The sequence below is a fragment of the Leptonychotes weddellii genome, chromosome 4 (genome assembly GCF_054177405.1).
Source record: "Leptonychotes weddellii isolate Sample4059 chromosome 4, ASM5417740v2, whole genome shotgun sequence".
Lineage (NCBI taxonomy): Eukaryota > Metazoa > Chordata > Mammalia > Carnivora > Phocidae > Leptonychotes > Leptonychotes weddellii.
In genome coordinates, this window is record NC_138372.1 from 31,305,153 (window position 1) to 31,332,200 (window position 27,048).

Below are 27,048 nucleotides of genomic sequence, written 5' to 3' on the forward strand. Positions count from 1 at the left end.
GGCTGGGCTGTTGCTCTGGGCCTGGCCCCCAGGAGAATGGCTCAGCCCCTGGTGTTTACACTCAAGGTGTGGGCCTGGCAGCCAGCCTCATGTCTTCCTCTGTGCACTTGGGGTAAGGTCCCCGGGGTATCCTGAGCACTGGCTTGCTATTCCGGAAAGAATCTGGGATACTGGGAGGTTATGTGAATGGCCCAGAATTTCCCAGTAAGTAAGTCAGTGGCTGAGCTTGGACAGGAAACCTAGTCTCTGGACTCCTGAAAAAAGCTGTAATTGCTATGGCGAGTTTCCTCCCCAAATATTCTGCCGAAGAGTCCTGACACCTGGTGTGGTCTGCTTTCAAGGTCTCCCTAGCCAGAATCGGGCCCCTGGGAGGGGATCCACAGTGGGCAGCACTGAGCCAGCCCTGGGGGAAGGAGCCCAGATTCCCTTCAGAGCCCACATGCCCGCCCTGTCCAGCTTTCCCCCCCTCCCTGGGCAGGGCCCAGAGGTGCAGGGACCGACCCTGTATTCTCCATGCTGTTGTGCTCAGGGTGGGCTCACCCACACGGACAAATGGGGCCTTCATGCCTCCGTCTGGGCTTAGCACTCAGCCAAAATTCCTCTCTGGCCCAAGGGGGCTGTCTTCCTCCTCTCAGCCTGGCCAGCGCTGAGAGAGAACCGGGGTGGAGGAGGCGGACATGTGCATTCCTGGGGCAGGTTGAGGACTCCTCCTGGAGCCTCCACAGACACACCCACCCAGAAACATCCCGGGAATGGGCTCCCTCCAGCCCCTCCCATCCTTGGGGGCCAAGGCACAGCTGCAGCCAGTGGGGTTCAGAGCCACCCTTTCAGGTGCCCCCTTCTGCTTCCAAGTGGTTGGAAGGGAGCTGGGCCACAGGAGGAGGGACGCTGTCCCTGTGGCCTCAGACATGCTGTGACGGGGTGGACATGAACCCGGGGCTCCAGGAAGGCCAACTGAAGGTGGAGGGCCTGGTCCCCAGCCTGGCCACAGGGCCCAGCTGTCCCCTGACCACCCCGTCCAGGACTCCACAGCCGGTCCCTCTTCACCCAGCAGCCCCAGCTGCTTAGCCCGGGGCCCCCATCAGTTCTGGAAGAAGCACAGGGGTCACACCCCCCTTGAGTGTGCAGCCAGGCCTGTCACCTTTTATGTATGTCTCCATCTCAGGTTTATCTGTTTCTCACAGTACGTTTTTCCTCCCTCTCTCTGTCTCCTCCCACTGACTGTGCCTGCCTCAGTCTCTTCGCCTTTCTCTTTTCCGCTGCTCCCTTCCGTCCTCTCTCCCTCCATTTTGCTTCATCCACTTTGTCTTTCCTTCTCCTCCCTCACTTTGCCTCCGACACGGGAGGGGTGCTCTGTGAGGACTTCATGCCCAGGCCTGGCGTGGATAGCAAGAGTCTTCCCCACCCCGCCCCGCCGCCCCAACAAGGAAGCTAGAGCAGAGGTGGGCCCAGCCACACTGTTGAAGGTGGTCACGGCCAGTTGGGACCCATTGATGGCCTCTTGCCATATTCTGTCCCACGCTTCTTGTAAGACCTTTCCAACAGAGCTTCCCAGAACAGGAGGAACTGGAGTCAGGGGACAGAGGCCAGAGCCGCACTTCGAGGGTGGTTGGGCCAGAGGACCCATGGTCCCTCTGTGGTGCTGGACACTGGCCAACCTCAGCCCTTCGGTGCCACAGGACCTCAGAAGGGACACCTCACTCCCCGTCTGTCCAGCTAGTGCACCTACACGCACTGTGGCCTAAAGAAGAGTGTACCAAGAAATACCGACATTGACAGCCCTGAAATATGCCTTCCCACCGCAGTGAGATCTCAGGCACCCCCAGGAAGGAACAGCATCTTGAGTGCTTCCCCTGTGCCTGTGGGCAAGGGCCCAGGCTCCACGCTTGGCATTCACACTCTCAACATCTTGCTGGCCAGCCTGCCCGCCCCCCTCCTGGCCCCGGTGCAGCTCTCTTCTGGGCTACGCTCCTGCCTGGGCCAGCTGCGTAATCTGTCTTCCAACTGGGAGACTTGGGAAAGTGGAAGGAGACACTGAATAATCATACCACAATAATAGGCATAGGCCGGGACTGGCCCAGGCCAGACTCTGCCAGAGGAGTAGGGTGTCTTCCCCCATGTCTGGTGACCTCTCCCTCAAAGCACCTGTAGGTGGCGCTCTCTGGTCCCTGTGTGTCCTGGAGCCGTGCCCCCCCACCTTCCCCATCAGGCTGTGTGCCCTCCCAGTCTCACTCCCCTCCTCAGCCCTGGCAAACAGCATGGGCTGGGATCTGCGGATGGGGAATGGTCCTGGGGTGATACCCCCATGGGCAGGCCCTGTAGAGGCCCGTGCCCTCCCTGTGCCCTGCCCGGGCCAGGCGCGCTGCAGAGTCCTTCACATCCTGTCTCCCTTTCTCTCCCTCCCGCGGTCAGTGGCGGCCAGAGGAGTCCGAGGACTATGTAAGTAACAGGTGTGCGAGCGCGGGCGAGACCTGGGTCAGGCTGGGCTCGCGGGACGCTCCCCTCCCCCACCTTCCCCCCAGCCTGAGCCGCCGAGGTCCGCGGGGCACCAGCCACATCCGGAGAAAATTGGCATTTAGGCTCAGGCGGCGAGCTGAACAGCGATTGGCATTTCCTCTAATCCTTAACTTCTCGCCTGTCGAGCAGCCGTTTCAGGCCAGTGTTTGTGATCGACCAGGGCCTGGCCCCTGCTCTGGCCAGACGGGGATGCAGTTAAATCCGATCCTGATCATTAGGCCTTATTGATCTCTGGAGTGAAAAATCACCTGCTCCCGGGCCCAGGCTGGGAGGGAAATCTGGGGAGCCGGTTCCGGCATTGGTGCATTCTGGGGCCCCAGCCCTGGGACACCCTCCAGCTGGGGCAGGAGGGTGTCTGCGAGGGGTCAGTGGTGGCTGCAGTGGCCCCACCTGAGACCCGGAGCTGGAGGGACACCAGGGTTGGTGGTGACAGCTCTGTTCCCACCGCACGGTGGTCCCCCCCCATTCTTCCCACTCTTCCCCCCACCCCCCCCCACCCGTGTGGCGTGGCTTGGCCTCCTGTGGTGTTCCTCCGCATGTCTGGAAGTGATGCCTCGGCTGGAGATGGGCATAGGCGGGGCCTGCCGAGGCTGGGACACCCTGCCCTGGCTGACTCCTTAGGCCTCACCCGAGACAGCAGGGGAAGTAATTCCCCACGGTGGGGGTTTTCTGTCCTCGTTTCTCTTCCCCGTCTCACGAGGTATTGCGAGGCACGCGGTGTTCACAGAGCCCATTCCTACATGAGGTTAGACGGGGCCCTGACCTGGTCCTGCAGGGGAGCACCTTGACCCACTCCACCTTGCCTGTGGGTGTGAGTGTGGACGGGTGTGTGCATGGCGCATGCACCGCGGTGGCCCTCTGCCTGCTTACACGGGAGCTGTAGGCTGCGTGCACATGCGTGCCGGGAGCCGTGCAAGGTGCTCGCCCCGTGTGTCCCCTGTGCACAGACCTCGTGAGGTGTCATTCGCGGCGCAGTGGAGTAGAGGAACAGCGTGGCCTTTGTTCTTACCTGAAAGGAAGAGGGAGCTGTCTGCTCCCGGCGTGCAGCTCCTGGGATGGGCGGGGTCCTCCTGGGCACACATCCCACCCGCCTGCCCTGCATCCGGCAGCGTCCAGCCTTGCACGGCCCCGCCGCCCCCAGGACCTCTGGCCCCGTGTGCCCCAGAGACTCCCTGCCAGCTGAGGTCCTGAGGTGGCTGGCACGGTCTGGCCTCCTCGCTCCTCGGTGATGGGAACGAGCCCCTCCTCCTCCTTAGGAAACCACCATCAGCGGCCTGACCCCAGAGACTACCTACTCCGTTACCGTCGCCGCCTACACCACCAAGGGGGATGGTGCCCGCAGCAAGCCCAAAATTGTCGCAACGACGGGGGCAGGTGAGTGAGGGGTCAGCGATAGAGCGGGGGGGGGGAGGGGGGGGGCGGGCAGGTGGGCGGCGCCAGAGCCCGGCGCGTGGTTGTTCAGTCCCAGGCCGGCCCACCATGATGGTCAGCACCACGGCCATGAACACCGCGCTGCTGCAGTGGCAACCCCCCAAGGAGCTCCCCGGGGAGCTGCTGGGCTACCGGCTGCAGTACCGCCGGGCCGACGAGGCAGAGCCCAGCGTCATGGATTTTGGCAAGGACCGACAGCACTTCACTGTCATCGGCCTACACAAGGGAGCCACCTACGTCTTCCAGCTGGCCGCCAAGAACCGGGCTGGCCTAGGAGAGGAGTTCGAGAAGGAGGTCACGACTCCCGAGGACATACCCAGCGGCTTCCCCCAAAACCTGCGAGTGATAGGGCTGACCACCTCCACCACGGAGCTGACCTGGGACCCGCCGGTGCTGGCGGAGAGGAATGGGCGCATCACCAGCTACTCCGTGCTGTACCGTGACATCAACAGCCAGCAGGAGCTGCAGAACCTCACCGCCGACACCCGCCTCACGCTCTCCGGCCTCAAGCCGGACACCACTTACGACATCAAGGTCCGAGCCCGGACCAGCAAAGGCGCCGGCCCACTCAGCCCCAGCATCCAGTCCCGGACCATGCCCGTGGAGCAAGGTGTGTGCTGCGGGCATGTGGCCGCACCTGGGGACCTCTGCTCTCCTTGACCCACTGACCTCTGGTGACTGTGATTCACCAGCCTCTGCTGTGTGACCCTCCAGTCTCTCATGACTGTGACTACTAACCTCTAGCCAACAGGCGCCACGGTTTCAGTGTGCGACCCTTAACCTCTGCTCTCCTTAACCTACCGATCTCTGCTGTGCGACTCCAATCTCTCATGACCTTGACCCGCTGATCTCTTTTGCATCACCATGCTTGGGTGTGGGACACTAATCTCTCAAGGCCCTGACCCACTGACTTCTAGTGAACTTGCTCCACTGTGCTCTGGTGTGGGGTCACAGGCTGCTCATGACCAAATCCCACTGACATCTGGTCACTGACCAGCACCTCTGGAGATCCCGACCGTGGGTCCTGTGGCATCTGCCCAGCTCGGTACTCCCTGTGAAGAGGAGTTTGGGCTGAGAGCTGAGCTGTGTGATTGATTGGAAGCTGGCTAGGAGTGGGGTACCTGGCCTCTGCAGCCATTCCTGACCCCCAGCCCTGACCGGCACCTGCTCCCGGCAGGGAACCGTTCTCCCCAGCCCAGTTACATGGCCAGAGCTGACGGTCCCCTCCCCCCGCCGTTGTGTTCCACAGTGTTTGCCAAGAACTTCCGCGTGGCGGCCGCGATGAAGACGTCTGTGCTGCTCAGTTGGGAGGTCCCCGACTCCTACAAGTCAGCTGTACCCTTCAAGGTGGGTGAGGGCCCTGCCGGGGGCTGTTCCTCCGGTCCCACGTGTGGGCGTTGGTGCCGCAGCTTCCCGGCTGGGCACGCACACCTGCCCCGCCCCGTGGGCCCATGATGGGGAGGCTCACCTCTGCGCACTGCCTGTCCCTCTCCCCGCCAGATTCTGTACAACGGGCAGAGTGTGGAGGTGGACGGGCACTCCATGCGGAAGCTGATCGCAGACCTGCAGCCAAACACAGAGTACTCGTTTGTGCTCATGAGCCGTGGCAGCAGCGCCGGGGGCCTGCAGCACCTCGTGTCCATCCGCACGGCCCCGGACCTCCTGCCGCACAAGCCGTTGCCCGCCTCCGCCTATGTAGAGGACGGTCGCTTCACCCTCTCCATGCCCCACGTGCAGGATCCCTCCCTCATCAGGTGTGCAGATAAGGCCGCGCGGGGGAGAGGCAGGGCCGGGGCCGCGAGCATGGATGACGACAGCCCTGATTCCCACTCTGCCCGCCCAGGTGGTTCTACATCGTGGTGGTACCCGTGGACCGTGTGGGCGGGAGCATGCTGGCCCCGAGATGGAGCACCCCCGAGGAGCTAGAGCTGGACGAGGTGCCCGCGGATGGGATGGGGCACCACTCGTGACAGCCCCCATTGCACTGGTTGGCTGCAGCCCCAGGGACACCCCCAAATTGGAATCTGTCTGGCTGCTCTGGCTGACAGCCTGGGCCTCTCTGGGACTCTGAAGCGGCCCCCTGGGAGTTCTCAGGAAACTCCTAGAAGGCTTACAGAGACTCCCTGGAGGGTTTTGCTGAGAATCCCCCAGGACAGGAGGAAGCAGAGACCACTCTGCAGGTCTAGAGGCTCCTGAGCCCTAGAGACTTGGGGCAGTCCCGTGGGGCTGGAGTAGAACCCCCAGCATATTGGGAATTCCCTATCCTGCTCTCACAGATATGTGGAGCCAGCCCTCTCTGGTTGGTGGGGGTGGGGGGGGTGGGCAAGTGGCCCAGAGGCCCTCTTCTAACTAGGGTGGGGGGTGCGTGGGGGGGGTGGCATTGCTGTGTGCTGGTGTGTGGCGTTATTCCGCGAGGACAGTGGACCAGGCCAGGCTCGGGCCCTTTACACAGAGGGTGAGCCTTGGTCTCAGTCCAGGGAGAAGGCATCTGAGGCCACAGGTCCAGCGGCACATGGTCTGAGGTCGGACGTGACTCCTGTGCTCTGCTCTGTCAGCTTCTGGAGGCCATCGAGCAGGGCGGTGGGGAGCGGCGACGTCGGCGGCAGGCAGAGCGGCTGAAGCCCTACGTGGCTGCTCAGGTGGACGTGCTCCCCGAGACCTTCACCCTGGGGGACAAGAAGAGCTACCGGGGCTTCTACAACCGGCCCCTGTCTCCGGACCTGAGCTATCAGTGCTTTGTGCTCGCCTCCCTGAAGGAACCCATGGACCAGGTCTGCCTTAGCCGCCTGGGCTCTCAGCAGCCCGAGAGTGGGCCGATCCCAGACCTAGGGCTGCCCCAGAGACCCCAGACCTGCACTAGGTTATCTGGAAAGACATCAGCCCCAAGGACCCAGGAGGCCAGACCTGATCCAGCTCTAGAGACTTAGTCAGCTGGCCAGGCTCAGGTCAGCCACTTAGCAGCCAGCCCAGCGAGCCCAGCGTAGCCCAGCCCCAGAGCCCTTCCTCCGGGTTTGGTGGGCAGAGGGTGGGGGATGTCACCTGAGCGCATCACCCGTTCTGTTCCTCCACTGGGCCACAGAAGCGCTATGCCTCCAGCCCCTACTCCGATGAGATCGTGGTCCAGGTGACACCAGCCCAGCAGCAGGAGGAGCCTGAGATGCTGTGGGTGACAGGCCCCGTCCTGGCGGTCATCCTCATCATCCTCATTGTCATCGCCATCCTCCTGTTCAAGAGGTGAGTGCTGCACTCAGGGCTCCGGGGGGACAGCCACCTTCCCCTGGGCTCGGAGGTCCTTTCTGGCATGGGTCCTGCAGGTGCGGGGCAGCCGCAGCGGCCTGCATCCCAGCTCCTGGGCTCAGTGGGAAGCCCGGAACAGCGGAAGCAGTAACCTGGGTGTGTCGAGGAGCCAAAGCTTCACAGAGGGCTGGTTCACTTGCATCCCTGGGCACGTCTATCCATCTGTCTCTCTGTTTCGGTGGATGTGAGCATGTCTGTCTTTAAGCTTCAGGACACTGCCCTCCCTGGTCTCCTACCTTCAGCACTCGCTCTGCCACCATCCTGAGGTGATTCCCCAGCCTGGCTCTCCCACTTAGGCCTCGAGAGGTCCGGACCCAGCGGCAGGCCCACACATCCATGGACATTCACTTGGCACACGTTGATTGATCTCCTGGGGTAACCACAGCACCCACAGCTGTCCCAGACTCAGTGTGTCTCGAACCTTCTCCTTAACCTTCTTGCCCTGCAGTCCCTATCACAAGGGACCGGTCCCTCCACCTAGTTAGCAGCCGGAAACCTGGGTGCCAGCCTCACCCCCCTCTCCCCTGTTACTCCGCCCGGTCCCCTGCGACTTCTGTCCTGAGGATAGCTACATTTGCTCCTCCTCTCCCCGGAGGCTCCCCCCAAGGCAACGTGTGCGGGCATAGCTGGGCACCTGGCACACAGTGCTCCTCGGCCCTCTCTCTCGGGTGGTAGTAGCCACCTACTCTTGGAGCCGCCCCCTCTCTCCACGTGCCAGCCTGAAAGGTACTCCCCAGAGATTTGTCACCCTCAGTTTAAAACTTTTTAGTGGCTCCCAAAATGAAACACTGGTGACCTCTGTCACCTGACGATCAAACACCTGGCTAGTCTGGCCCCTCCTGCCATTCCCAGCATCGTCACTGAACTACTGCAGTCCCCCCGCCGGCCAGGGCTACGCCCCCTCCACACTGCAGCTGTCCCGCTCAGGCCCACCCAGCGGCTGCCGTTGCATCTTTCAAGACTCCCCTCCAGGGGCACCTGGCTGGCTCGATCAGCAGAGTATGCAGCTCTTGATCTTGGGGTTGTGAGTTCAAGCCCCTAGAACTTAATTTAAAAAAAGAAAAAAAGACTCCCTTCGAGACTCTGGTACCCACGAGACTCTCCTGGGTCCCCACGTCTTCCCCACATTGTCCCCCATCTGCCCCAGTGGGCACATCCCAAGGCCTGTGTTTCTAGCAGCCACCACACTGCCGAGCCCATAGGGGATGTTCGTGAATACTTGCAGCGAACCCACGTTGGTCTGTATGTCTGAACTCGTCTCCACATAGCAGTTCTTGCTCCATGCTCCATTTCTCCCCTGGCCCTGACCTGAACCGAGGGCCTCCTTCTTGAAGAGTTCATTCCTTCCTCCCAGGGTGAATAAGGCACAGGCTTTCCTGGTCCAGGGCATGGAGACCAGGGGGCGGCCCGGGGAGTGTCCCACACACCCACTCATCCTCCTTCCCACCCCATCTGGGTCCTGAGGTCTGTCAGGAGAGCCAACCCCTGCCTGTGAGTGCCACGTAACTGCCATAAAGAGGTCCCTCAGCGTCCCCCTTGTCGTAAGAGGGCCTGAATGCTTGGCAGAAACAATGACCATTCCTTTCTTCTGTCCTTGCCTGTCTTTCGGGACCTAGTAAACAAGAAAGGTAGGAGTCATTCCTTCTCTCTTCACACACCTCCCCCTTCACATCTTACCCCTGTGCACATTTCGGGCCCAGCAGGGAGGGGCGGGGCTTTGACCAGAAGCCTCCTGGCCTCTGCTTGTCTGGTCAGCTCAGCAGGCTCCAGGGTGGGCTCTGTGACTCTCTCGACTCATACCCTGCACAGGGGACGCCCCTTCCCCAGGGCGCAAGCATAGTGCAGACCTCACTGCCCTCCCTGAGTGCACAGACTGACTCCGAGCTCCCCAGAGCCTTCTACCAGGCTCTGGTCCTCTAAGATGACCTAAGCCCTGCAGGAGACGTGTGTGCAAAGAGCACTGGCTGCAAGGCAGTGGGAGGTGTGTGTTTTTACACACTTGTGCACACTTACGCAAACACCTGTGTCCACATAGCAGGAGCGGCTCCTGGATGCTCGTCTGCAGCTAGACCCCATAGTCTGTCTCTGACCCTGTCCTTCTAGACAGGGGAGCTGAGGCCAGTGAGGGAGGACTCTGCCCAGCTAGGGTGACGCCTTCCCCGGCCCTCCCCTGCCGCTCTGGACATTGACCCTGATACTGAGAGACAGACAACTGGGGCCCGGCTCTCTGTGATGTTTGCGTAGCTTGTGTGTCGTTTGCATGTTTATTCCTGGTGGCTTCTGCTGCCTCAGCTGTGGCGGCCTTGGGGACAGCAGCCACTGCCCAGAGTGACCTGCCCTCTGTTGGAAGGCACCACCAGCCTTTGCAACCCCTTCCCCCCTTGCTGCACTGGCCTTCCGTCCGTCCCCCAGTCCTGCTGCGTCCCCACCCGCCCCACCCTGTGTTCTCCGTGTTAAACCGCTCTGCCACTGACCCCCCTGTGCTCAGAGGCCCCAGGATGGGGTGGGGCAGCGGGAGGGACCGAGCCGTACACACAGGGTCTCTGCCACAGCCAGCCACGCCTCCCGTCTCTGTCCTCTGCCTGGACCTCAAGTTCTCACCAGCTGCCCTTCTGCCCTTCCAGGAAGAGGACCCACTCCCCATCGTCCAAGGATGAGCAGTCAGTCGGGCTGAAGGACTCCTTGCTGGCCCATTCCTCTGACCCCGTGGAGATGCGGAGGCTCAACTACCAGACGCCAGGTAGGGTGGCTCCCCAGCCCACCTGCCCCAGCCCAGGCCTGCAGGTCCTGGAGTCTCTACCAAGAGCCCATGGCCTCGTGCCCCCATTTCCTACTCCTGTTTCTTCCTGCTGCCCGCTCCCTGTGCCCTGTGACAGAAGCTCCAATATGCAACAGCTGCACGGGAGCCCGGGAGCCCCAGAGCCTCTTGGGGGAGGCCCAGCTGCTTAGGCCCTGCCTCGTCTTGGGTCAAGGCCTCCGAATATGAGCTAAGGACCCTCACAGAGCCCACATCCCAGCCACAGGGTGGCCAGCGTCTGCACCTGCATTTTGTCCCTTCCGCACTGAAGAGGGGTCTGTTGGTGGGAAATGCCCCATTAGACACTTGTGGTGGGATAGGGTGCCCAGACTTAATTGTGTGAGCACAGGGACCCCACACAGAGCACTATACCTGCCCTTCCTTCTCCGGCCACTCTCCCATGGTTCTCTGGCTGTCCATTCTTCCTAAAATGTCACTCCTCCCCTCCCCCCGCCCCATGCCCCAGGAGACACAGCTCAGTCTGCTCCCCGAGGTGAGGTCTTCCAGCCCACCTCAGCCCCCACACAGGCCTGGGGGTCTCCCCTGGCTTCCAGAATCTCTCTGCTCCTTCCACAATGACACCTCTCACCCTGGGCGAGAATGGCCTCAGTGACAATCCAAGTTCTGTGGAGCCAAGAACTGTGTCTTATTTATCACCATCCCTTGTACTATGCACGCAGTGGGCTCTAAGGGGGTACCTGTGAGATGGACACACAGACAACTGAGTTGAGTGAATTAATTAACATACACACAGGACTTACGTATACGTGAGCTAGTTAAGTTAGCGCATGTTAAGTGACTGCAAAACTTAATGGCTTAAAACAACAACAGGTATGTGTTACCCCTTACTGTTTTTGTGGATTAAAAATTCAGACAGGAGTATAGCAGGAAAAGCTTGTCTCTATTTCAGAATGTCTGGGCCCTCATCTGGAAGTCTGAGAGCTAGAATCATTTATTTATTTATTTATTTATTAAAGATCTTATTTATTCATTTGAGATAGAGAGATACAGAGAGAGAACATGAGCAGAGGGAGAGGCAGAAGCAGACTCCCCGCTGAGCCGGGAGCCCGACGCGGGGCTCCATCCCAGGACCCTGAGATCATGACCTGAGCTGAAGGCAGAAACTTACCCAACTGAGCCACCCAGGCGCCCCGAGAGCTAGAATCATTTAAAGCAGAGATCAGCAAACTTTGGCTCATGGCCAAATATGGCCCACCACCTGTTTTTGCAAATAAAGCTTTATTAGAATATAGCTATGTCTATTCATTTGTATATTATCTGTGGCTACTTCCACACTACAAAGGCAAAGTTAACTAGCATCTACCATATGTCTACAAAGCCAAGAATATTCGTTATCTGGTCTTTATGGAAAAGTTTCCTGTCCCCTGAATTCTGAGGACTCATTCGTTGATGCTAGAGTCAGCTATGAGCCCACCTGGGGTTGTCAGCTTGTGACGGCCACATGAGGCCTCTTCACCTGGCCTGGGCTCCCTCACAGCACAGTGCCTGGGGTCCAAAGGCATGCATCCTGACAGCAAGTGCACTGGGCCACCTAGCAGGCTGTTGCAACCCAGCACGATCGTATCTGTGAGGAATCAGCTGTCTAGGCTGCTGGGGGCCTAGAGGGCAGAGAAGCCTCCGACGAGAGGGGATGCCAAGCCATGTGGGCATGAGTCAGGCAAACGGGGAGATGGGAGAGGGCTCCCTCCAGTGGAAACAGCACTGCGGAAGCAGCCCACAGGCACTGGGTATCCTGCAGCGTTGGAGTTGGGGTACCGAGAGCCCACAGATGAGAGTGGAGGGTAGGCAGAGGACCACCACAGAGGAACCTGAGTGCCAGGCTAAGGGGTTTGGACTTCATCATGAGGATACCAGGGAAGCATTAAAAGTTTTCAGCAGGGCAGGGTGCTTGGGTGGCTCAGTCAGTTGAGCATCTGCCTTCGGCTCAGGTCATGATCCCAGGGATCCCCTGGATCAAGCCCCACGTGGGGCTCCCTGCTCAGCAGGGGGGGTGTTGCTCCCTCTCCCTCTGCTGCTCCCCCTGCTCCTTCTCTCACTCTCTCAAATAAATAAAATCTTTTAGAAAGTTTTCAGCAGGGGAGCGACAGGGTCAGAATTGTGATTTGGAGATCTCGCGCTGGCTGCTGTGTGGAAGTCAGATTGGAGGGGAGAAATTGGGAGACTAGAAAGCCAGGGAGTGAGTGAAAGGTGGCGAGGACTTGGATGAGGAGTGTGGCTGTGGGGGTGGAGGGCAGTCTCCGGCAGTGTGAGGAGGCCGCAGGGCTTGGGCTTATGGCTGAGCAATGGGCAGGGGGGTTCCAGGCAGCACCCGGGTCTGCGGGTCTGTACCTCCTCACTGCCACCCGCCTGAAACTACGGACGTGGGAGATGAGCAGCATGTGGTAGTCAAAGCCAGAGTACAGAACGGGGGGCAGCCAAGAAGGAGGTGAAATGTTGAGGAAGGCTGAATGAAGAGTATCCAGGGAGATCAAGAAGGAGCGGCCAGAGAGGAAGAGTATGGGAAGGGTGGGGCGTCCCTGAAGCCAAGGCCGGGCAGGAATGGCTGTGTACCCAGAGGATCGTTGGCTTTGGCAGTGGCGACTGTGGAGAGAGCATGGTGGCCGAGTCCTGGGGGCAGAAGCATCTCGGTGGGTTGAGGGGCGGTGAGTGGGGAGTGAGCAGGTGGAGAAACCCCTTTCAGAGGCCAGGGTGTGAGGGATAGGATGGGCAGGACCACAGCAAGAGAGGAGAGGGGTATGGGGTTGGAAAAGGATTTTTCTTCTTACCAATATGGAAATTGTTTACAGCTGGTGGTCCTTCAAGTGAGCATTTGAGATGCAGGGGTGGCGATGCTCGCCTGTGGGGCAAGAACCCAGAAGCCAGCTCTAGACCCTGGCCTGGGTGTGGGGGTGTGACGTGGCCCAGAGGAACAGTGTGGGGATGCTTTCCTGAGCTCTAGGCCCGAAGAGGATGGGAGTTGGGGGGAGCTGGTGCAAGGGAACGTGCTGCTGGAGCTCTGGACTGGTGGCCCCGGTTTTCTCCACGAAGAGGAGAAAGTGGTTAGAGCATCAGGGAAGGTGTGGCCTGGGTGTGGGCACTAAACAGGCATGCCTGGGAGGATTGCTGAGCCGCTAAGGGCCCAGGGTTGGCTGCCGGGGCTGGAGGGAAATCACAGGGGTCTGAGAGGAAAGGAGCGATGAAGAGGGGGTGCACAGGTGGGGTAAAGGTCAAGTGCAGAGGGATGGGGGTGTCCCGAAGCGGCCAGCCATGAGTCACCAGAGATGCAGAGCTCAAGGAATAGAGCTTGCCAGTGGGGAGAGGCATCCCCGGACACGGTGGTCCCCGGACTGTTGAGACAACCTGGGACCAGGAGGGACGTGGGGAGGGATCCGGGGCATGGTGAGTTTTCTTCCTATTTTTTTTAGTAAGGCAAGCTTTTTTTTTTTTTTTTTCTCCTATAATTTAATCTTTATTCTGAAAATTCTTCAAACCCACAGAAAATACAGTCCGTCATCTGCGTATCCTTGTGCAGACTGACCCTGTCGTTTCTGGCCATACGTGCCCCATCTCTCTATGTGAAGGCACACTCCCTTTTCGCCTAATCATCTGAAAATAGCCAAGGTCAAATTTTGATACCAGAGGGGATGAGGGTTGGTTCGGATCTAGAATTTGGTCTTAAAAAGAGGCTCCCCAAGCCTGCCCAGGGGGTTGGGAGCGCTCTGCTCCGGGTGGGAGATGGGCCTGCGTTCCTCAGGAGGGGGCGATCTGGGGGCCCTGTGGTGGGGCCACCGCTCCCGCTCCGTCCCTCCACGTGTCCCCTGAACTGGAGAAGGTTGATGGGCTTTCTTCTCTTGCCCCGCTATTTTTTGTTTTCTTTCTCTGCAGGTTCCAGTGTCCCCAGTTGCCCGAATATCTCAAGTTAGTTTTCCGAGTTCGGGGGCTACTCTGGCTTCTGTGTCTGTTTCCTCCAACTTTTTCTCACCCCATTGCCTCCCTTCTTTCTCAACTCTTCTTTCCCTTCTCTCCGCTCTCCTCCCCTCCTCCACCCTCCTCTCCCCACAACTTCCTCCAGTCCTGTTTTCCCTCCCGCTGGCCGCTGCCCTGTCTCTCTGCCCCTGTCGCCTCCAGTCCCCATCCGACACCCTGTCGGGTGGCTCTCCTGTCTCCTGTCTCCCCATCTCCCTCCTTATCTCTGCTTCTCTCTCTCTGGGTTCTTCCGTGTCACTCTGCCATGTCCACTCCATCCACGCGCTCGGTGTAGAGACCACGTCACTGAGTCTCCCACGGTGACTGGCGCCAGTGAGGGGCAGGAGGGCTGCCCACAGGCAGGGCCTGTGGGCCGGGTGTGCAGCTACCCCCAACCTGGGTTTCCAGCCCCAGCCCGGGAGGAAGGAAGCCTGGTTTCCCTCTTGAGAACCCGCCAGGCGGGGCCCTGGTGCCCCCACCCCCCACGCTCACACGTGCTCACGCACACACGCTGCCTCTGTCCTCTCCTGCCCTCCGGCCGCTGTGTGCCCCACCATCCCTGTCGCCGCATGTGCTGCTGTCCACCAGTGCCGAGTGCTCCATGGTCACACGTGTTCACATGTGCGCATCACATGCATCGGGGCTGTCTCCACCACCCGGCGCTGGCCTCGCCCTGACTCCGCCTTGATGTGCCCCCTCCCCTAGGTATGCGAGACCACCCGCCCATCCCCATCACCGACCTGGCAGACAACATCGAGCGCCTCAAAGCCAACGACGGCCTCAAGTTCTCCCAGGAGTATGAGGTGAGACGTCCTTACCCCTGCCATGCGCCTGGCCTGGGCCCCAGCTGTGGGGGGGGGCTCCAGGCTGTGGCGAGTGGGGAACTCCGCTCCTCAGGGCAGAGGCCTGGCAGAGGCCCTTTCAAGCACCCCATGTCTGAACACTCAGACACGTGCCCACATGCTAACAGAAGCAGACAAAAGGTCGCCCCTACACACACTTGGATCAGTAGGAACAGCTCATTTATCAAGAGGTAACCGCAGGCGAGACCAGGCTAGGCCATTTGCATGCGTCCCCTCCTTCTGTCCTCCTCGCAGTATGAAATGGTACGTTTATTAGCCCATCTTACAGATGAAGAAACTGAGGCTTGGAGAAGGGAAGTGACTTGCCCAAGGTTAAATAGCTGGTGCGTAGTGGAGCGGAAGTCAGACTCAGGCCTGCCTGACAGCCTGTGGCCTGCACATGTATGCCTTCCCATGCGATCTCAGAGCGACACGGGTCACAGAGCGGGGGAATCGGGGGCCTCCAGGCTCGCTGCTCAGGCTGCACAAACCTTCCTGCTCACAGCCCTCCGTGCGCTCTCTTCACTCTGGTCTTGACTCCGACCTGCCCCCTGCTGGGGGCTCCAACGTCCTGGCTCCAGGGGTCTGAGGGCTTGCAGGCGGCCCAGCTAGGGAGGGCTCTGCTGGAGAAGGAGGTGATAAAGGAGAGCCCCTCCTCCTCTAAGGAGCACACCCAGAGGTGGTGTTCTGCCTCGGCTCCTTTCCTGCTGCTGCCCCTGCCCCCAGCCCAGGCCTGGCCCAGGACTCGCCCTCAATCCATAATGGATGCACAGGTGACTGGTGGGCTGGCGCAGCCCAGCCTGTGAGTCTGCCCCCTCTAGTCAGATGTCCACCGTCAGCTGTGTGTGGTACCCTGGGGTCCCAGGATTCCCCTTCCGAGGGCTGTGGGCCAGGTAGGTTCCGAGGGCTGAGGGCCAGGTAGGTTCCGAGGGCTGAGGGCCAGGTTTCTGCAGAGGAAATTGAGCTTGGCCGCCAAACTGATGAACATGCCTGCTGTGAGGAAAGCATGTCACCTCCAGCTGTAGAGCACCCCCGGGGGCCTGCTTTGCAGTAAGGCCCTGCTGTGGAGGTAACAAAGTTGGTGAATTATGCTCCCTGCTTTCACTTCTCTCACTGGCCCGGAGCGCCTTCTGTGCTCTCTGCCCACACCCATCCAGTCCCCCATCCCACGCCTGCCCTTCCTTCCACGAGACTCTGCACCTCGCTGTCCAGGCTCACGGTGCTCCCCCTCTCACCTTCTGCCCACTTCTGTCATCCAGTGTGAGCTTTCCCTCCTCCAAGAAGCCTTCTCTGCCTGCCCGGGCCTGCTGTGGGCTTTCCCTCAGCCAGGGTCCCATAGCTCTGTCTCCTTCAACGGTCAGTCAGTCGTCACACGTGCTCAGTGCTGGGGATGTGGAGACGTCAGGCAGCTCAGGCAGTGGGGAGGCCAGCTCAGACAGATAACCGACTGAGTACGACAGTTGCGCTCGTATTAAACATGACAAAATGTGCGGAGAAAGGCCGACAGCACCAAGGCAGGCTGAGGGGCGGGGTGTGCTGCAGAGCCTGCTGTCCTGTGGAGAGTTAACAGGCTGGCGCCCAAACACGGAGGGCATCGTGTGCTCTGCTGAGAACTTGGGGTTATATCCTTCTGTAAAACGGGGATGATAATAGAGCCCGCTTCATGGGAGGATGAGGGGAGGAAACATGCGAAGTGCTTAGAACAGTGCCAAGCACACAGCGGGCTCTCACTGAGACTCCACTATCATGATCTGTGGCCATAAGGAGCCGTGGGGGGCATTGAAGCAGGAGAATGATGATCAGATCTGCACTTTCTGAGGGTTGTTCTGGCTACAGGACAGAGAAGGTCAGAGTGGGGCGAAAGCGAAGAGACAGGGAGATGCCCAAGTCCGAGTTGGGGCGGTCAGGCTGAGAGGGTGGGGAAGCACGAGGACATGGCGACTGAGGAAACAGGAGCATAGAGGCGTTTTTGAGGATGACTTGAGGGTTCTGGCTGGGGTTTGGGGGTAAACGGGTGAAGGTGCCTTTGACCGAGACGGTGTTCCAGTGGCAGAGCCGGGTGTGGGGGGAAGCCGATGATCTCTGCTTAGCAAGGGTTGAGATTGCAGGGCCCGTGGGGCCCCCCAGGTGGGGTTGCCCAGGAGGCTGCTGCCCATTCAGCTTGGGAGCTCAGGGGGGCCGGGCTGCGGCTGGGGTCGCGGGCAGCTCCAGCAGGTGAGTGCAAGACCCTACGAGCAAATGAGGGCCCCAGCAAGGTTGTAGTGCAAGGAAGGCCCAGGAATGAACCCCGGAGGAGTGCTGGCCCTGCCCGCAGGAAGGGCAGGCGGAAGGAGAGGAGACAGAGAGGGAACGGCCAGGGAGGTAGGAGGAGACCTGGACAGGGTGATGCAGCAGGTGCCCAGAAGCCGCAGCGGTGTCGGGTACAGCATGACCCGGGGAGCCATGGCTCCATCTTGGTCTGTACTCATTTCATGAGTTGGGGGCAGGGCTGGAGGGACTGTCCCCTACCCCCATCCGACCCCGACCGCTCTGCTGGGCAAGGGGATTTGGTGCCATGGTCAGAAGGGCCCCTGGTCCATGTGGGCACCACCTGGCAGCCCAGGTCTTGGGGGGAGTAGGGAGACCCCAGCTCTTTGCTTGCTGTATCTGCCTCCTCCATTTCCTATAGTCCATTGACCCTGGACAGCAGTTCACATGGGAGAATTCCAACCTAGAGGTGAACAAGCCCAAGAACCGCTACGCAAATGTCATTGCCTACGACCACTCCCGAGTCATCCTTACCTCCATCGACGGTGAGCCGAGCGCAGCGCCCCCTCCCGCCCCCTTGCTGGCGGGGGCAACACTTCATCCCAGGAGCCCCAGGGGTGTGCCGAGGTATGGTGGGCTGGGCAGGGGCTCGGGGATAATGCTCTCCTGTGCCCCTTCCTGTTCCCAGCTGTCCCAGGGAGTGACTACATCAATGCCAACTACATCGACGGCTACCGCAAGCAGAATGCCTACATTGCCACGCAGGGCCCTCTGCCTGAGACCATGGGCGATTTCTGGCGGATGGTGTGGGAACAGCGCACAGCTACTGTGGTCATGATGACACGGCTGGAGGAGAAGTCCCGGGTAGGACCTTGCGGGGGCCTTCCCGCCAGGAGGTGGGGTGGGAGAAACTCAGGCACCAAATGACTTCCAGGCACCTTTCCCTGTCTCTGTCAAAAGTTCCCCAAGGGACGCATCAAGTGCTCTTGTCTTCTTGGGGTGTTCTCATGCTCCCCAGCTGCTGGGTATTCCTGGGATGTGGCCCGTTCCCTAGACGCTGGCACGTTCCTCGGATATTAATATGTTGTACCAGATGTTGTCATTTTCCAGGAATGTTAATATGTTCCCCAGTTGCTAGCATGTTCCCGGGATGTTCACGTGTTCCCCAGATGCTGGAGTGTTCCTGGGGCATTAACACATCTCCTGAGTTAATTAGTGGAAAGAGCTGCTGTTATCTGCTTTCGCACTGCAAAGCATCGACTGGAACGTAAAATTTACAGAGCTTGAAAATGGCGCATAAACGTTATGGGTAAATTTGGCAGAAAATGTGCCTGGTGTGATCTGGTCATGAATAAATAATTTTCAATTACGGCCCTCGTTCTCCCAGCTGGGGCAGGAACGGCAACGTAGCAGGAGAACCTGATGTGGTTTGGTGAGGGGGGTGGCATCACAGGTCTGAGAGTTCAGGGCTGGGGGCCTTGCAGCCAGGTCAGCTAGACCTCCTGCCCTTCTGCCCCAGGGCCCCCGCCTATCTGAGCCTTTGGGTACCTCTAAGCACCCTTGCACCTGCCCCACTTGTCGCTCTGTAGGTGAAGTGTGACCAGTACTGGCCGGCCCGGGGCACTGAGACGTACGGCCTCATTCAGGTGACCCTGCTGGACACAGTGGAGCTGGCCACCTACACCGTGCGCACCTTCGCACTCCACAAGGTATGGCCCTGCCCTGTCCGGAAGTGGTCTGAGCACAGTGTCCTGGGGTTGGGTAAGCGAGAACTTGGTGCCGGAAGTGGGGGCTCAGAGGCGTGTGAGCGCCCTGGGGCAGCCGGAGCCACGGGTGGGATGACCAGAAACAGCGCCTCAAGCTCCTTCAGGCCGCCTCCTTGGCTTCTGAGTCCTGTCAGAGGTCCTGTCCACAGTCTATGGCAGACATGCTCGCCCCGTCCCATCGTGTCTCCGTACTCTTCTCCCCAGAGTGGCTCCAGTGAGAAGCGGGAGCTGCGTCAGTTTCAGTTCATGGCCTGGCCAGACCACGGGGTTCCCGAGTACCCCACCCCCATCCTGGCCTTCCTGCGGCGGGTCAAGGCCTGCAACCCGCTCGATGCAGGGCCCATGGTGGTGCACTGCAGGTGAGAAGGGGCTGCCACCAAGGGGTGGGGGGGGCGGGAGGGGGGTTGGACCTCTGCCCCAAGCCAAGCCCTTGTCCTGCAGCGCGGGCGTGGGCCGCACGGGGTGCTTCATCGTGATCGATGCCATGCTGGAGCGGATGAAGCACGAGAAGACGGTGGACATCTACGGCCACGTGACGTGCATGCGCTCACAGCGGAACTATATGGTGCAGACCGAGGACCAGTATGTGTTCATCCACGAGGCGCTGCTGGAGGCCGCCACGTGTGGACACACAGAGGTGCCTGCCCGCAGCCTGTATGCCCATATCCAGAAGCTGGGCCAAGTGCCTCCTGGGGAGAGTGTGACCGCCATGGAGCTCGAGTTCAAGGTGGGCTCAGGGGCCTGGACTGGGTCATGGGGATGGTCCCCCCACCGCCAAGAAGCCAGGCCTGACCAGCCCATCCCTCTGTCTAGTTGCTGGCCAGCTCCAAGGCCCACACATCCCGCTTCATTAGCGCCAACCTGCCCTGCAACAAGTTCAAGAATCGCCTGGTGAACATCATGCCCTATGAGTTGACCCGTGTGTGTCTGCAGCCCATCCGTGGCGTGGAGGGCTCGGACTACATCAATGCCAGCTTCTTGGATGGCTATAGGTCAGCATGCCTGTGACTGCCCACCACGCTCTCCGGGGGCCTAGGCCTGCAGCTGGCTAGTTGGGGGCACAACAGAGTAGGGCCAGCCTAGAAGATCAGAGTGGGCTTCCCGGAGGAGGGGTAGGCGATCTGAGTGGGACTCCAAGGGATTAGGCAGTCTTGGGGAGACTCAGGGGGCAGCAGCACCTCCAGCATGTCCAGTCTTCTGTCCACCCCAGACAACAGAAGGCCTACATAGCCACACAGGGGCCTCTGGCAGAGAGCACCGAGGACTTCTGGCGCATGCTATGGGAGCACAACTCCACCATCATCGTCATGCTGACCAGGCTTCGGGAGATGGGCAGGGTGAGCGCCCCGCCCGCCGCCCAGGGCCCTTCCCACACCTGGGAGCACACCCACCACCCCTGCATGGCTCTCTCCCTTCACACCCAGCCTCCCCTCAGCAGAGCCTCAGACCCCCTTCTCACCACCTGCGGCGTCCTGCCCCAGACTCCTCTGAAACCTGGAGCTCTCCTCCCTACCTGCTCATGGGGGCCGGGCCCTTTGTCCACAGGAGAAATGCCACCAGTACTGGCCAGCAGAGCGCTCTGCTCGCTACCAGTACTTTGTCGTTGACCCGATGGCCGAGTACAACATGCCCCAGTACATCCTGCGTGAGTTCAAGGTCACGGACGCCCGGGTAAGTGGGGCGAGGGGGGTGCATATGCTTGCATGAAAGCGTGTCTCTAACGTTGCCCGAGTACGTGTGGGGTGGTGCCCTGGCTCAAGCTGCAGAAATCTGAGGTGAGGGTGTAGGTGGGGGGCATGAGCACCTTTCTCGGGGGCCTCGGGTGTCAGGATTTCATGGGTTGCGGACATGTGTTATTGCACTGCCCATCTGGCCTGGTAGGGCTGCAGCGTGAGGTACACGTGCTAACCGTGTTCCCGACCCGCCTCTTCCAGGATGGGCAGTCGAGGACGATCCGGCAGTTCCAGTTCACAGACTGGCCCGAGCAGGGTGTGCCCAAGACGGGTGAGGGCTTCATCGACTTCATCGGGCAGGTGCACAAGACCAAGGAGCAGTTCGGGCAGGACGGGCCCATCACGGTGCACTGCAGGTAGGGCTGACCCCGTGGAGGGCTGGGGGAGGGCGCGGGGCCCGTGGGCCTGGGGGGCAGGACCCCTGATCCAGTGCTGTCCCTGAGCAGCGCTGGCGTGGGCCGCACCGGCGTGTTTATCACTCTGAGCATCGTCCTGGAGCGGATGCGCTATGAGGGCGTGGTCGACATGTTCCAGACCGTGAAGACCCTGCGCACGCAGCGCCCGGCCATGGTGCAGACGGAGGTACGCGGGCCCGCCGGCTGGTGCGTGAGCCCAGCCCCTCACCGGCACAAGCTGCCAACATTTACCGTCGCTCTGCGTGAGGCGCAGAGCAACGACGAGTGGACATGCTCCCCATTCCGCAGCTCTGCACTGAGCACCGGCAGTGTGCCTGGTTCCCGGCTAGCGCTGGACAGCAGCCTTTATGGGGCGCAGATATAAACATGATGGGGGTGGCTGGGGGGAGGCAGGTAGGTGCAGGGCAGTGGGAGAGGGGGAGAGCTGAGCCTTCAGAGGCCCCTCCGGGTTCTCTGGACGCCACCTGGGGCCGACATCTGGGGCTAGCACCTGCCCGGGGTTCCCCGCTGCGGCGGGAGTGCCCCCGGCCGGTGTGTCGGGAGCGTCCCCCCCCGGGCTGCGGCTCACCAGCCCCCTGTCCCGGCAGGACCAGTATCAGCTGTGTTATCGTGCGGCCCTGGAGTACCTTGGCAGCTTTGACCACTACGCAACGTAACCAGCGCTCCCCTCTCCTCCGCCGCCCCTGCCTGGGCTCCGGAGGGGACCCAGCTCCTCTGAGCCATACCGACCATCGTCTCGCCTCCTGCGGGGTCACAGCGTTCCAGGAACATGGCCACACCGAATGGAGAGCCCGGGACACCCCTGGGCGAGTGGGTGGGCCGGCAGGCAGGCGCCGTGGCCCGTCTCTGTCCACCAGGCCCACCCAGAGCCTGCTTCGAGCTCTCTGTTCCACTGCCGCGCTTCTCGTGCTTCTTCTCATGGGGTGGGGATGGGGGCGGACCTCCTTTTTTATACATCAAGTGGGGTAGACTGAGGGATTCTAGCCTCTTCCCTCTGATTTTCCTTTTGCAAATCCTTAATTGCAGAATGGGCCGCTGTGGGGGTTGGGGTTCAGTTGTTTTCTTTTTTGAGTTCACTTTGGATCCTTTTTTCTTTGTATGACTTTTGCTGCTGAAGGACAGAACATGCCTTCCTCCGTGCGGAGCTGGGGCCACCAGGCTGAGCGCAGGCCCAGCCGTGGGCCTGGGAGGCACCACTGATCTCGCTGCTCTTCCAGCCCTTCAGACGAGATCCTGTTTCAACCAAATGCGGGGAAACACGACTACTTTTTTTTTTTTTTTCTTTTTGAGTTTTGTTTTGTTTTTCCTTCAGAGCCTTATTTGAGGCGCCACAGACAGTGGTGGGCGGGGAGGAGATAGGAAACGCTCATCTCCAGTTGTCTGTTCCCATGTGTGTGTGTGTGAACATTCACAGCCCAGAACCACAGACGTGTCTCGGGGAGCCTGGCAAAGGCGTTCCTCATCACCATCGTGTTTGCAAAGGTTAAAAAATGCAAAGACAAAAAAACAAAACAAAACAAAAAAAATCAAAAAAAAAAAAAAACCCACCAAGAAAAAAAAAACAGAATCATCCCCCCTGGCCTCTGCTTCCAACCCCCAAGAGGGTAGGTGGTCCCTTGTGCCTGGGCTTCCCAGGGGAGCTGCCGGGCTGACCTCTGGGCCCACAGAGCCTTGCTTTCGTCCCCAGCATTGCGGTATGGCGTGGTGTTGGTAAGCTGTGGATCCGGCCGTGTGGCCTCGGTGATTGACACAGGTCAGGGTGTGTACCACGCCCCGCACACCTCAGGGCCGAGCAGGGGCACAGCTGGCCCTTCAGGTCCAGGCCAGTGGGCCTGGGAGCACACGTCTGTCCTCAGAGCAGGGGCCAGATGATTTCCCTCCCTGGTTTGCAGCTGTCTTCAAAGCCCCTGAGAGTCCCTCTTTTCCACTCCTTCAAGATGCCCTCATAAACCAATGTGGCAAGACTACTGGACTTCTCTCAATGGTACTATAATCAATCCTTATTCTCTCGGCTCGCTGAGGGGCAGGGAGAGGGCCTCTGGGCAGCACTATCTAGGTAGGTAAGTGGGGGCGGGGAAGGGTGCATAGCTGTTTTAGCCGAGGGACGTGGAGCAGACGTCCCCAGATCTAGCTAGGCTCAGTCAAGATCAACAATCCAGGGTTGGTAATGTTGGATGAAACATTCATTTTTACCTTGTGGATGCTAGTGCTGTAGAGTCCACTGTTGTACACAGTCTGTTTTCTATTTGTTAAGAGAACTACAGCATCGTTGCATAATTCTTGATGGTAATAAATTTGAATAATCAAGATTTCTTACAAACCGGGCCTCTGTCTCAGCTCTTTCTGGAACTAAAGAGTGGGCTCTGTCAGTTCAGTACCTAGGGGTAGATTCTGGAGATTTCCTGCTCCGAAGGGGACAGTGAGGCTGTCCTGAGTATGTGTGGCAGGTGGGGCTCCCAGCATGGTGCTCACTTTCTTTTTTTTTTTTTTTTTTTTAAAGATTTTATTTATTTATTTGACAGAGAAAGACACAGAGAGAGAAGGAACACAAGCAACAGGGGTGGGAGAGGGAGAAGCAGGCTTCCCGCTGAGCAGGGAGCCCGATGCGGGGCTCGATCCCAGGACCCCGGGGACCATGACCTGAGCTGAAGGCAGACGCTTAACGACTGAGCCACCCAGGTGCCCCTGGTGCTCACTTCCTGAAAGGAGCATTACGAACCCTGAAAACCAGACCCCAGTGTGTATCAAGAGCAACCCACCTGGGACCCCAGCTCCCCAGGCAAAGAGCAGGCGCTTTGCCACTCCTCACCCCACCCTCCCCTCCCCTTCCCTCGCCGCCTCCCCTGCTGGGAGGACAGAGATGGCACGTGCCGGTGGAGGCGGGGACGGGATGGAAATGGGTTAGTGAGGATTCTCGTCATCCCTGCGACATGGCTTCTGGACCCAGTGTGGCCGTCTGACCCCCAGACACACAGCAGCATGGGCTCAATCAGACCAGTCCTACCAGCTTGTTGAGCCGTGGAACTTCCCTGGGGCACAGAGACAAATAGGACCCAGAACAAGTGGGAGAGAGAAGTCAGCAGTGACCAGGTTGTTAGTGCTGTGACGAGCCCCGCACGGAGGGGCGGTGGGTACACTGAGGCAGCCCCGGACCCTGCAGCGGGATCAGCGCAGGCTTCCCAAGGAAGGGACATCCACTGGATTCTGAGCATTTCATAGGGGCGAGCAGTGATCACTTTTAAAAAGGGGGGGGGAAGCATTTCCAACAGAGGGAGCAACTTGTACAAAGGCTTGGAAGCCTGAAACGGATGGACAAATAGGAGGGACTGCGAGGGGTGCAGTTTGGGGGGCAGTGAGGAAGGCCGGCTGGAAGCAGCCAGATGGCGCAGCTGAGGGGTTTCAGTTGACATGGAAGGGATGCAGTCCCGGGCAGGTGAAGTCCCTCCGTCACGTCCTGCTGCTCCCACCTCGGGCCTTGCCGCCGTCCAGTGTTGGCCGCTGTCTCCTTGGGGGCCATGAGTGACCAAGACCTGGGATTTGGGCTCCCCAGCACCTCGGTCAGTGCCTGGCCTATTTCTACCTGTTCAGAAAAATGACATCATCCTCGCATTACTCTTGATGGTATTAAATTTGAGTGATTGTTTACTAAATAAAAGAACGAACCGTCAAACATCTCCAAGTGAGGGAGAAATATCAGATTGTCACTTGAACAAGAGCATGAGAACTGCCAGGCAGGCTCTGCACAGAGTATTTTAGGTCATGATCACTAAGCCTCAGAAAAACCCCACTGAGCGGACCCTCTCCTCTCCACTTCACAGACGGACGGGACTGAGGCTTACGTGGATTCATTTGTCAAAGACCACAGGGCAGGTGAGCGCCAGAGCTGGGACCCACACGTGGTTATGTCCACCAGAGTCTCTGCCCTTCCCCTCGCCCCATGTCAACCCCCCTCCCCTGCCTTGTCCCCCCCCAGTCCTCTGGGCCCCCCATCACAGTGTGTAGCATCCCATCCACTCAGTTTCCTCCCTCACCCCACATTCAGCTAATCGGCAAACCCCGCCCCCTCGGCCTTCTTGCTCACCTGTTCGATTCTCTGCATTTCCCCTGCTGGTGCCCCCCATCACCCTCTCTTGTCTGGACTGCTGCCCTGCCTTCTACCTGGTCTGCCTGCCCCTAGCCCCGCCCTGGCCAACCCATTCTCAGCACAGCAGCCAGAAAGATTCTTCCTGGGGACAGGCGTGACCATGTCCCTGTCTTGACCAGACCCTGCCAAGCCCTCACAGTTGGCCCAAACTCCGTGGGTTTCCAAGGTGGCAGAACCCGGCCTCTGCAGCCTCCTTGCCCCTCGCCCCCTGCTCCCTGCCCTCTAGCCATGACATAGTCTACTCTGTCAGCTTTGTGCCTACCTCACCATTCCGCCTCTCAGCTCCATACCTTCCCACAAGCTGTTCTGGAACATTCTCCCCCACCTCTCTAGCTGGCTGAATCCTGCTCATTAGGTCTTCACTGAAATATTTCCTTCAGAAGCTATCCTTAAGCATCCTAAATGAGGCTAAGTGACCCTCCTGTGCAAGTAATTTGAATTTTTTTTCATGTAATCCTCACAATACTGTACAGTGTGGTCCTATTATGCCCATTTTGTAGATGAGAAAATTAGGTCTCATCCACTCATTCAACACATACTTAATGAGCATTGGCTATGTGCTAGTCACACCAGCGACCTGAACAAAGACTTCTGCCCTTGTAGTATTTATATCCGTAGGAGGAAACATGGAGCGTATGAAAAATAATAAATGTATATGTCGTTTGTTACTGGTAAGTGCCAGGGGGAGGGGATTAGGAAAGGAAGGATCAGGCACGTGGAGAAGAGTGGTCAAAGCCTCACTGAAAAGACTGACTGTCGGGGCGCCTGGGTGGCTCAGTCATTAAGCATCTGCCTTCGGCTCAGGTCATGATCCCAGGGTCCTGGGATCGAGCCCCACATCGGGCTCCCTGCTCAGCAGGGAGCCTGCTTCTCCCTCTCCCTCTGTCTGCCGCTCTGCCTACTTGTGCTCTCTATCTCTGTTAAATAAATAAATAAAAATCTTTAAAAAAAAAAAAAAAGACTGAATGTCAAGAAGACGAAGCTGGTGAGGGATTTTTGCCTCCACAAAGCATGAGCATCCGGGCACAAAGAGCAGGCGGAGCAAAGGTCCTGAGCAGTAATGCGCCCGATTGTTGAGGCTGGTGTGGCCGTGACACCGTGAGCCAGGCGTGAGAGAGCAGTGGGGGATGAGGTCAGTGAGGAAATGGGAGCCAGGCCCAGGCCCTTGGGAGGACCTTGGCAGAAACCCAGGTGTGGAGAGAAGTGGCCGGACACTGGTTCATCTTGGAGGTGGCATTAAGATTTGCTTAGGGACCAGATGAAAAAGTTAATGTTGGCCCCACAACCTTGCCTTGAGCAATTGGAAGGATGAAGTTGTCATTTATTGAGATGGGAAGGCTGAACATGAGTGTTGAATAACCTACTCGAGGATCCCCATCTGGAATATGGTGGAGTTGGTGGTACTCCCAGGTCTGTCTGACTCCAGGGCTCTTTCCACATTGCTGCCTGCCAGTAGCTAGGAACAGTGAGATACACTGAGAAAAAAGTATCTGGAAGGAAATACACCAAGTGTTGTGAGGTGGAAAAAAAAAAAATTTTTTTTTAATTTAAAAAAATTTAAAAAACAGTTGTGAAGGTAGGTGATTTTCTTCATAATTTTTCAAATTTACTGGAAAGAATTAATATTGCTTTAATTTTTAGAAAATATTTTATCTAGGGGCACCTGGGTGACTCAGTCGGTTAAGCGACTGCCTTCGGCTCCGGTCATGATCCCAGAATCCTGGGATCGAGCCCCGCATCGGGCTCCCTGCTCAGTGGGGAGCCTGCTTCTCCCTCTGCCTCTGTCGCCCCCGCCCCCTGCCTGTGCTCTCGCTCTCGCTCTGTCAAATGAACAGATAAAATATTTTTTTTTTAAAGATTTTATTTATTTATTTTTGAGAGAGAGAGTGCGC

The 27,048-nt window shown here is 59.0% G+C and overlaps 1 protein-coding gene across 7 annotated transcripts in view; it reads left to right on the forward strand.

The window, feature by feature from the left end:
* PTPRF (protein tyrosine phosphatase receptor type F) overlaps positions 1-23,332 on the forward strand; it is an 85,884-nt gene extending 62,552 nt beyond the window's left edge. For 2 of the 7 annotated variants that reach the window (XM_081818255.1, XM_081818260.1), the window contains 22 exons: positions 2,413-2,439; positions 3,774-3,891; positions 3,980-4,558; positions 5,198-5,295; positions 5,449-5,702; positions 5,792-5,885; positions 6,504-6,719; positions 7,028-7,182; positions 9,870-9,985; positions 13,928-13,960; positions 14,714-14,811; positions 17,519-17,642; positions 17,786-17,961; positions 18,687-18,806; positions 19,068-19,222; positions 19,305-19,590; positions 19,677-19,855; positions 20,074-20,200; positions 20,409-20,534; positions 20,798-20,952; positions 21,043-21,178; positions 21,600-23,332. In XM_081818255.1, the coding sequence (XP_081674381.1) occupies positions 2,413-2,439; positions 3,774-3,891; positions 3,980-4,558; positions 5,198-5,295; positions 5,449-5,702; positions 5,792-5,885; positions 6,504-6,719; positions 7,028-7,182; positions 9,870-9,985; positions 13,928-13,960; positions 14,714-14,811; positions 17,519-17,642; positions 17,786-17,961; positions 18,687-18,806; positions 19,068-19,222; positions 19,305-19,590; positions 19,677-19,855; positions 20,074-20,200; positions 20,409-20,534; positions 20,798-20,952; positions 21,043-21,178; positions 21,600-21,668 (3,441 nt within the window). In that variant the 3' untranslated portion in view covers positions 21,669-23,332. The remainder of the gene's footprint in view (positions 1-2,412; positions 2,440-3,773; positions 3,892-3,979; positions 4,559-5,197; positions 5,296-5,448; positions 5,703-5,791; positions 5,886-6,503; positions 6,720-7,027; positions 7,183-9,869; positions 9,986-13,927; positions 13,961-14,713; positions 14,812-17,518; positions 17,643-17,785; positions 17,962-18,686; positions 18,807-19,067; positions 19,223-19,304; positions 19,591-19,676; positions 19,856-20,073; positions 20,201-20,408; positions 20,535-20,797; positions 20,953-21,042; positions 21,179-21,599) is intronic. The other 5 variants (XM_081818256.1, XM_081818261.1, XM_081818258.1 and 2 more) reach the window with 3 other exon arrangements.
* The last annotated feature ends 3,716 nt before the right edge of the window (positions 23,333-27,048 follow it).